The 10,892-nt window shown below is 37.0% G+C and overlaps 1 protein-coding gene across 2 annotated transcripts; it reads right to left on the reverse strand.

Moving 5' to 3' along the window:
• Positions 1-2,493: 2,493 nt before the first annotated feature.
• LOC122586895 (putative GPI-anchored protein pfl2) lies at positions 2,494-10,636 on the reverse strand. Of its 2 annotated transcripts, none has more exons than XM_043758916.1 (12): positions 10,211-10,636; positions 9,052-9,492; positions 7,511-7,936; positions 6,756-7,004; positions 5,258-5,424; positions 4,968-5,066; positions 4,778-4,846; positions 4,572-4,712; positions 4,407-4,496; positions 4,059-4,226; positions 2,900-2,969; positions 2,494-2,829 (listed from the first exon to the last, which is right to left on the reverse strand). In XM_043758916.1, the coding sequence occupies exons 1-12, from the start codon at positions 10,617-10,619 to the stop codon at positions 2,708-2,710; spliced, it is 2,451 nt and encodes an 816-aa protein (XP_043614851.1). In that variant the 5' UTR covers positions 10,620-10,636; the 3' UTR covers positions 2,494-2,707. The 2 variants fall into 2 exon arrangements, with proteins under 2 accessions (XP_043614851.1, XP_043614850.1); XM_043758915.1 differs by having other exon boundaries at positions 9,052-9,504.
• Positions 10,637-10,892: the final 256 nt, after the last annotated feature.

Below are 10,892 nucleotides of genomic sequence, written 5' to 3' on the forward strand. Positions count from 1 at the left end.
AAGGTGGGTCAGCTTGGGCTGAGTGAGCTTGGGCTGAGTCATCTTGAGTTGGGTCAGCTTGAGGTGGATTGGGTGAGTTTAGGTTTGAAGTCAAATTATTTACAAAAATGTCACCGCGTATTTTATTTTTAGAGGCGACGTGTCACACTCTCTGATTGGCCAATAGGACCTTACCCCCCTTCTCTCCTTAACACACCTTCTCATTTGATCTCTTTCATATAATAATAATTAAACATCAAGAGGGGACAACTGTTGATTGTGAACATGAAAGAGGACGATTAAAAGGAGAACTTACTTTAGATATAACAACCCTCAATCGTTGTGCGATTATGCATAACTTCTATCTAACTCTTCAAGGAGAAGAACAATAATACATCGATTCAAGGAATCTGATAACCTCAATCCATATCCGGTAACATAATTAAGTTTTTATTTATTTAATTTTGGGGGAAAATGATTTGGAAGCCGATTCAACCCTAAGGCCTAATCCCAGATAAAAATATTGCATTCTTTAGTTACCCACTTAGACCATTTAAAGACATGACGGTTGCTAGTCAATGATACCACGGAGGAACTCTTCGACCGCCATCACAGTAAATTCAGAAGAATTACCTTCAAGGCTTCAACCCAAACCAATCTGTCACGGTTATTATTCAAAACAAGCTATCAAATAAAGCCAATAGGCTGACCTGTTCCTTGTTCACCTTGTTACTCAACCTATTATTAACAGAGTCGCCAAAGCCCACGAACTTCCTTGTAGTCACTTGAATCTATCAGCAAGCAGACACCTTTTATTATTTTCATTCTGATAAACGAGAGGGAATTGAATGCCTCTATAAGAGGCTCCCCACATTACCATTGGTGGAGCCAATATAGTAGATTTAAGGTTTTGATTTGCTGGTTGAAAACAATCCTCCACTGCACTCCCCTCACATCCCTTGCACAGACCATTAAAAAGCGCTGAAATCTTCTACTTCTTCCAAGTTTGTACTTCTATCCTCAATCTGTTTGTATCAACTATTAAGTGTTCAATATTATGCGCCTTTCCAGTTGCTTTCTTTTGAATGAGAAGTGATAATTGTGTAAGAGACGTTTTTAGATATTATGCTACAAAATTTTTCTTTATTTGAATTTGATTTTATATATATTGTCGTCTCTTCTTTTAACTTAGAATAATATATTAGAACTTCTGTTTGTATTAATTTGATTAGATAAAAGATACCTTTGATATAAATATAAAGTAGTCCTGGCTAAAATATGACTTGGAATCAGTTGTAAACATCCTAACTTCTGAAGACAGAAGTTCGATCCCCATCTCATGCAAAGGCGGGAAGCTTCCAGTTGTAAACACCCTAACTTCTGAAGACAGAAGTTCGATCCCCATCTCATGCAAAGGCGGGAAGCTCTTTTTATCCATATTTGGATAAACAAAAGTGACAAAGGGGTGATGTGCTTTATCTAAATGAATGTTTTCATTCTTACATGCCATTAGAGTCCGCCAAAAGTCATTTGAATCGAGGATACCAGATATAATACAATGATACAACATGATCAAAACGTGTCTTAGTCATCCAGCTGGTTCTCACTTAAGACTGCGGTGTTCCAAAAACATATTTTACTCGGAGATAAGATCCTTCTCCGGTCGTGTCTTCTTAAGATATGGATAGATATTTGAAAGAGGTCGAGTATCCTTCACATTTAGTTTGGAATACCAATTCATATCTATATTCACTGTAACTTATCGTATGCTTTTATTCTTATTCTTATTATATTCATATTATTATTCAAAAGCTATATTTCTGTATACAATTATAAAATTTGATTAATAAGTAAACTCAAACTCTAAGAATACTTACGAAACCGAGATCAAGTTTTACTCATAAGACTAAAACAAGCTGAGTTTTTTTTTTTTGAACATTGAAATTTTATTAATATTAAAAACTAGCAAGTTGCTAGTATTACAATAGAGGTTGAAATCAAAACATAACGACAGGAAAACAATACAGAGGGGGTCTATATAGTGAAAGAATTCCATTGGGACCAATTTATATGTGATCTTCTGTCGTGGTTTTGCACCCACAGGAAGCTAAAACAAGCAAGCTGAGCTCTAGCTCTAATGCTCTATATTGAGCTCACCTCAGCTCATTTACACCTTGATATACAAACATACAATTGGTGTGTTACCTGGAACTTTTTCATTCAAATATATTTATGAAACTATCAGTTCTCATTTTTTTATTTTTTTTTCTTGCCATATTTGGAATTTCTTTGTTGTATTTATTCTCTCACCTAATTTTTGTGTACTTGAATTTCTTCTCTAACCAACTTTCTCATTTTTTTTTTTAATTCTGAAAGGGTTGGATATTGAAATATTTATATATATGGGGGAAGGGAATATAAGGCTGTTAGGCACCTAAGTTAAGTGAAAAACCTCTCACATACCTTTTTTTAAACCATGAAAATCATGGGGGGGCCAAACATTGATTCAAAATATTAAATAATTGGTATGTGAGGGGTTTTTCACCCAAATTGGGTAAATAACAGCCCCATAATCACTTTTCTCTTATATATGTAACAATTTTTAGTCCTTTAGAAGTTTAGATACACCTTGAACGTCTTTCAATTCATCTAGCTGCAAAAGAAGGCAATTAATTTGCTAAGTTATATGCTAAGGATACCAAAGAGAAGGGATATTATTAACCAAACTTCATTTCTCAACAATGAACTCTTGAATCTCTATACCGGTATGCCTAGCATCACCCTGTAATCTCAGCAAAACTTCATCGCCAACTTTCAGTGAGGTCACTGGAATTACTTTCCCTCCATTTCCTACACCAAGTTAAATCATTAAGCCATCTATATACATAGAGATACAAACTGAACCGCAAGAAATATGAACCTTCTTTGGGTGATACAAGACCAACAGTCTCCGCATTTTGCAGCAGAATGCTGTAACAAGTTTCCTCAACCTGTCTCATTATAAATTTCAAAGAAAATGTAAGTTGCTGAAAGCATAAAAAAGTTTTTTTTTTTTTTGAGAAAGAAGTAAAAAATAAGGGAAATAAAACCGGTATACACTGGTTTGACTGGTTTGGTGTGGCTTCCGTCCCAAACCAGACAGTGAACCAAACACATACATGTGTTTGTTTTTCGATTTTCGATTAATGATACCGATCTTTAAATTATTAGGAGCAACTCGTCATCTGGTTTGACGCATAGTTACAGAATTCGCTCAGAAACCTTCGAATTTCGTATTGGTACAAAACGTACCGAACGCAATACGAAAACGTTCCAAACGATGCAGGTACGTCGAACCGAGTCGATAGGGTACTGTGAACCGAGTTGGCAGGGTACGACGAACTGAGTCCAGTTCCAATCGTCGAATTCCGTCTTGAAATCGCTGAATTCAATTCGTATTCTTTGATTACAGTTCGTTTTTGAACAGGAAAAGCATGTCCCGTGACTTCCAAAGCTCCAAATCTCCAAAAGACATTCCATTTTCCAAGATTTTAAGTTTTTAACTATAACAACTTACTTTAGCTTTAAAAACAAAACCAATTTACTTAATAAGAATCTTTTTAACAAACAAAGATCTTCATATTTATTACAAAATCACAAAAACTTAGGCACTAAACGGCTATATATATCATACTAACTTACTAACCTTTGCACTGAAATTGTAGCATTCCAATCTTCTACTATTAGATTTTAGTTGGTGTTTTTGGTTGGTGTTTGATTTCTATTGTATTTCCTAATGTTATGTTCTATCTTTTTATTATGAACTTTGTTTACTTGTGGTTTTAAATTTTGGTACACTCACCGAATTCATAATACAACGTACCATTCGTACCGCTTCGTACCGAAATGAGTATACCCCCTACGTACCGAATTCGTCACAAAGGGCGAATTGCGTACCCGTACCGAAGCGTACCGCGTTTTATGTGACTATGGTTTGATGGCAAAATTACCATATTTGAGTTCTTGGCTCAAATAACTAGAGGTCCAAATCCAACCTCCCAACTATTTAAGACAATGTTAGTAGCAAAGAAGAAACAAACCATTGCATCAACGATCACTAAAGGTCGGGTCTCAATCTTTACACGCCCAACTACTGCCGTTCGCTGAATGCCATTTTGATCAACAACAAGGACCTCTTCGCCTGTCTTAAGTTCTGAAAGATAGCAAGTTTTACCTCCTGGAACTGCAACATATGCATGAACTGGACCCTAGTAAATGTCAATAAGACAGTAAAATCAGAAAAGAAATATATAGGGAACCCAACAAGATGCCATATTCAGAGAAGATATATGTTAGTACACCCTTATTTCTACAAAAGACGGGTGCAGAAATCATTTTTAATCACTAATGACAGAACATATCTAGCAAACTGTGGAAGAAAAACTCACTGCATTCACACGAAAAGGCCTGCTGGCGATATAATTTGACTCTAGGCACTCTGAATGAACAAGGAATAACCCCCTGGCGAAAGATCCAACCTACAAGAAAATATTTTAAGAATTAGACGACGGTAAACGTCAAGAGACCACAACAAAAGAAGAGGTTGAACGTACCAGAAGGCCTTCACCAGGCCTCATGAGACTACAGAGATCAACACAAACTCTATCTCCCATTCCAGTCATTTGAACTCCAGTAATAGTAGCTTTAGTCAACTCCAGTAGACTGTCTTCTTCATTTTTTCTGTCAAAATAGCCCTGATAAAATCAACTAAATAAGAAAACATGAATCAGTAGGAATTCGGCAGTATTTAAAATTATACCTTCAACTCAAGGACATCTTCAACATTCTGGGTTTTTAAAACTACTCCTCCCAGTCCTTGCTCCAAAGCCTACATACGCTAACAACGAAAAGGTCATTTCCTCATATTTAGATCGAAATATCTCATAATTACAATGCAAAATGTTTAGACAGATTATAAATCCTTATGGAGTTATGGTCTTAAAATTTACCTCTAAAAATACTTGAGCTTCTGATGGACTTTTTGAGACAGCGAAGACTGTTTTGTGAGACCCATGAAATGCAGCAACAATGTTTTCCGCAGGAATCACCTAAAGAGCGAGAACGTATTTGATAGTCAAGTAAGAAGTTGAGAGTTGTTTTGGCAAACGGAAGTCATCAAAAACAAGTTTTTATCGAGAATTATTATACTAATGTATCTCTGCATAAACAGAGAAAATAAAGAACTGCAAATGACATGATTCTGTTGATAGAACAGGAACTAATGGAATGTTGCATATACCTGCCAATCCAATAGATCAACAATAACATTCTCTGCATGGTCAGACACTGGTTGGAGCTGCTCCAGTTGTTGGGGAGATGATATTTCAGAAATCGTGGCAACTAATCTAGCCTCCTCGTCAAATAGCTTATTGTCTTCAATAATGAGAGGGGATATCAATGCGATTGCTGAATATGGCATCAATATAGTCAGGATGGAGAAAAATTAACCTAGCATGTTATGATATATACAAGGACAATATGTACATGTTTAAAACTTGTCATCAATTCAAATGTCTAACTGCAAATGTGGCAATTTAGGATAGATCTTGCAGCGAGCGTGAAAAGGATAGCAAGATAAGACAGATGAAGATTTAGTAGTCACTACAGCGTTGCGGGCAATAAGAGCTTTTAGTAAATCTAACTAAGTAGAACTATACGTAGTAGTACTACTTTGACATATAAGCAAGGCTGAAAGGTAATAAACCACATTAGAATAGAACTAAACAGTAAAATCTGCACATCAACACAAGACTGATTCAATGATATATGCAAAAGAGAGCATCTCCTGGATGGATACTGGAAAACCTCTCCAATATGAGCCAGTTAAACCATGATATCATAGTCTACGAAGATTAGTTTATATACACAATCCTCTGTTCCTCGTTAGAAGCCTAGAATGCTTGAAAAATCACACAATCATCTGCTCCTCATAACCTTAGAGGATATGCATGGTATATATAGGTTTTGCTTTTATTTTGTTTTTTTTATTTTTGGCCAAGCATATGGGTCTTACAATCTTACGTTAATGGCTTAACAACTAAATCTTTGGTGTAATATTACAATCCAACAAACTCCTCCTTTGGCAAGGGATTTGCTTATTTTAGTTGCTATCCATGTGTCATCATACGTATGTGATGATACTTTTGCTCAGTGCTGTAAAACACAGCCTACTGGGGCGATTACTCAGCGATACTCGCTACTAGATGAGTGGGCCGAGTTGAGCCTACTAGGCCTAAAAATCAGGTTGGTTCAAAATGTGGTCAAAAATCGTTTTGAAGTACTTGAACCATTGTGTTAAAGCTTCCAGCCATATTTCTAGGTGAAAACTAGAAAGCAAGGGGATACTAATTTGTTTGTGTATAATTCTAATAACTATAATTTTATATATAAAAACTCCAATCCAAGTACTCCTGCCAAGAAGCTTACTCGGTACAAGGCAGTTCAACACTCAAGTACCGCCTGACAAGTTCTACAACCATACAAAATAACATACCGGCAAAAGTACCACCGGATACACGCAACATGAAAATTTGGAAGTTGGATACACACAATAACACATTTTATGTTTTACACATATATACATAGACTTTAGACTAAAGTTGTAGTTATTTCCAAACACGTAGCTGCAAAGTGTGCATCATAATTGGACAAGCAAAACCAAAAGTCTTTTATTTATACACATAAACTACAATATGATAATGATTAAATAAACATAAAAAAGAGTCAAGTAGACTTACAAGACCAATCAGTGGCGGTGTGGCGATGAATAGAAGAGAAAATGAAAGTGCTCCAACCTCTTTCAACTGCTGACGTCATGACCTCTTTGTTTTCCGTCCATATCCAAACTTGTTTCTTGTTTTTATGTTTATTCTGATTATTATTATTATTATTTTCTGATGTTGAGATTATTGAAATCGGACCAGCACCACAACAAGGCGAGCCTCGATTACTTTTCATGGAAGTAAAATTAATGGATCTTCGATTGCCTGACAGCAATATTAATAATAATGATGATGATAATTACCATTTGTTAAATGGATAATAATAACAATAATTGATTAATATAATCCAAGTAGAGAAACAACCTAACAAAGTAATGGTGAATTTGGAGAAACAGGTAGTCATACAAGGCGATAGTATATTAGCCATTTTATTTGTTTATACCTTTTCCACCTATCATGTGACATGTACACCACTATAGGCCCCCCAAAACTGATAAGTCCCTCTTTTCAACTTATTGTGCAAAATCCAGATTTCTTAAAGCAGGTTGTACGTTATGTGAGAAATTACCACAATGAGTTAACTCAACAAGAAAACAAGTTCACTAATCCTCGCCCCTAACAAAATGAAGCATCTGAACACTCTTTAACAAAGCAATGCATGACCTCACTAATCATATAAATATTTGGACCTCACCAAGTATTGCTATACGAATTGATACACAACCATTCAAGAACTTACATAATATACAAAAACTGACTATATAACTCACCCAAGAAAGATGTAGCAGCTGTCGATTGCGGCTGTGATGCTGGTGTAAGGGAACCCGGAGTTTTAGCAGATGTTTGAAATCCCAAAAAAGAACTTGTCGTCCCCGTTGAAGTAGCAGGACTCGTAGTACTTGGCACAGATCCAGTAGGTGTGGAAGCTGTGGTGGTACTAGCTGACAAAGTTAAACCAATACCAGTAACCGCCTGCGAGGAAGGCGCAGTAGTAGTAGTAACGGATGAAGTTACACCAAATGCAGTACACCCGGGTGTCTTAGTCGTAGTAGTATCAGCTGACGACATTACATCAAATGCAGAAAACGCCGGTGTGGAAGCTGCAGCAGTAGAAGTCGATGATGTCACACCAGATGCAGAAAACGAAGGAGTGGAAGCAGCACTAGCATTAGCAGTTGTAGTTCCTGCAGTAGAATCTGCAGAAGTCAAACTATCAGAGAAAATACCATATATGAAACTAGATATTAATATTAATATAATCATATTAAAGAAATTCTTAGTCAAAAAACATAAAGAGGATTGTGTACATCACAATAACTTGTAAGATGCTTTGTGAACTTAGCATTGCCATCTAGACTCTAGAGTCTAGAGTCAACCAACTCACTTCGGTGGGTTGGCCATTGGTCTGCCTTATGTGGGCAAGGGAGGAGTTTTACTCTCCAATATCTCAGGTTCGGCCTTGCAAGGTAGAGTTTTCTTCCTCGTGAGTTTAAATAGGAATCTGCTCGTCGAGAAGGCTCTCTAGCGAGGACCAAATTAAGACAACGTAATGCTAGACCTACCGACATTCGTGAGTAATTCAAACCTATCAAAAAAATCTAGACTCTACTCTGGATAAAAGGTACACGCAGGTTTGTGTATGCATTGCACTGCTAAAAACACAGATCATCCTTTAATTATAGCAATTTATGTGAGTTTGATGCAAACTTAAACTTACTTTAGAAGTCAAGACTTTTTTAATCGTGAATTTAGGTTAGAACTTAGAAGGTACTTTTGGGTTTTGGTCGGGTAAAAGTTACGCATCTTAAGCCAAGCCAAGAGAAAGGACTCAACAACATGTACCCCACTATAGGCCCCCGAAAACTGATCGCTTGGGTCTCTCTCTTCAACTTATCGTGTAAAATCCAAATTTCTTACAGCATGCTTTACCTTATGTAAGAAATTTTCAAAAGATAGGCATGACTTTTAATTTCAAGTTATTCATTAAGCGTGTTGGTATCGGACCACTCGTGGGTGGGTCATCTATCAATTTAAATTCATTTTCTATATTTCACTAGAACTTGCATGCATTGACATGGCTGCAAAATCACTGCAAGTCTACAATGAGGTAACACAATTAAAAAAAAACAAGTTCACAAATCCTCACCCCCAACAAATGAAGCATTTAAGCATCTGAACACTCTTTGACAAAGTAATGCATGACCTCACTAATTGTATAAAAATTAGGACCACATCAAGTATTGCATACGAATTGATACACAACCATTCAAGAACACATATAAACTACAAAAAAAACGAAAATATAACTAACCCAAGAAAGATGTAGCAGCTGTGGATTGCGGCTGTGATGCTGGTGTAAAAAAACCCGAAGTTTTAGCAGATGTTTGAAACAACAAAGAACTTGTCGTCGCCGTTGAAGTAGCAGGATTCGTAGTACTCGGCACCGATCCAGTAACCGCCTGTGTGGAAGTAGTAGTGGTAGTGGTAGTAGCAGCAGATGACGTCGCGCTAATTGCAGAAAACGCCGGTGTGGAAGCCGTAGAATCTGCTTTTAAACTCGCAGACGACTGTAGTCCGGACGAGGCAGTCACATTTTCAAAAGACAGCCTAGTAGCAGCAGCAGTAGAAGGGGTCGACCAAAGCAAAAAAGCAGGGGTAGTTACATTTGTATTCGTAGCAGTCGACATCGAGCTGCTCCCGAATGCAGGAAACGGAGGAGTGGAAGCAGCACTAGCATTAGCAGTTGTAGTTCCTGCAGTAGAATCTGCATAAGTCAAACTATCAGAGAAAAGACCATATATAAAACTATATAAAAATCGTTCATTAATATTACCCTCCGTCCCAATTTAAATGTCCTATTTTGACTTTTGAAGTCTTTCTTTCACAAGTTTGACAGTAAATTATTTGGTGTGTGTTATACATCAATTGATGTAAAATATATGAAATGATTGAGCTTTAGATGTACTTTTCATTGATGTAATTTTCGTTAGTTATTATATTATACAAACAAAAATACTTACGGTCAAAGTTAGAGAAGAAAGACTAAGCAAGTCAATTTTGGACATTTAAATTGGGACGGAGGAGTATTATATAAAACAATTCTTAGTCAAAAAAACATATAGGGGATTGTGTACATGACTAAAACTTGCAAGACGCTTTGTGAGTTGAGCATTGCCATCTAGACTCTAGAGTCTAGAGACAACCAACTCACTTCGGTGGGTTGGCCATTGGTCAGCCTTAGGTGGGCAAGGGAAGAGTTTTACTCTCCGATGTCTCAGGTTCGGCCTTGCAAGGTAGAGTTCTTCCTTAGGAGTTTAAATGGAGATCTGCTCGTCAAGAAGGCTCTCTAACGAGGACCAAGTTAAGACAACGTAATGCTAGACCTACTGACATTCGTGAGTAATTCAAACCTATCAAAAAAAAAAAATCAAGACTATTTTAATTGTGAATTTGGATTAGAAGGTACTCACCCAAGAAAGATGTAGTAATAGTAGTTGAAGCCGTAGAATCTGCTTTCAAACTGGCAGACGAAGAGGCAGTCACATTTTCAAAAGACAGCCTAGTAGCAGCAGCAGCAGCAGTAGAAGGGGTCGGGGAAAACGAAAAAGCAGGAGTAGTTACATTCGTATTCATAGAAAATGCAGTTGAATTTGAATTTGATTTTTGCTTACTACTTGAAGGAGTACCGAAACCAGAACCCGAACCGAATAAAGATGGAGCGGTGGTGGTTGAAGTGCAGAACGAAAACGACGGCGAGGAACTACCGAAAAAAGGGTTAGGGTTTGTGGGAAGTGAAGATGAGGATAATGACGGGAATGACAACGGAGATGGTGATGAGGATGACGTCATGGTTGTAGAGAATGAGAAGCCGCCTACCATTATTATTGAGTGTTTGGAATTTTTTTTTTTTATTTATTTATTACAGGAGGGATGATGATGATTGAGAGGGTTATTCAAGGTAGGGGTGCCAAAATGTACGGGTGGGGTCGGGTGACGGGTCAAAATGGTCCCGGGTCAAAACGGGTCCGGATCAATACGGATAATTTTTAAAACGGGTCATAACTGGTTCGGGTCAAAACGGGTAAAATGTATCAAATAATTAATTACAACATAAATAATGTGTCCCTTTCATTTTTTTCAACTAAATACGAG

The sequence above is a fragment of the Erigeron canadensis genome, chromosome 2, assembly GCF_010389155.1.
Source record: "Erigeron canadensis isolate Cc75 chromosome 2, C_canadensis_v1, whole genome shotgun sequence".
Taxonomy (NCBI): domain Eukaryota; kingdom Viridiplantae; phylum Streptophyta; class Magnoliopsida; order Asterales; family Asteraceae; genus Erigeron; species Erigeron canadensis.

Coding starts and splice junctions, on each gene's coding strand:
- LOC122586895 (XM_043758915.1), bottom strand. CDS start 10,619: ATGGTAGGCGGCTTCTCATTCTCTACAACCATGACGTCATCCTCATCA. Junction 4,497..4,571: donor GGCCTGGTGAAGGCCTTCTG/GTACGTTCAACC, acceptor ATTTTCTTGTAG/GTTGGATCTTTCGCCAGGGG. Junction 2,970..4,058: donor TAGTGATCGTTGATGCAATG/GTTTGTTTCTTC, acceptor ATAATGAGACAG/GTTGAGGAAACTTGTTACAG.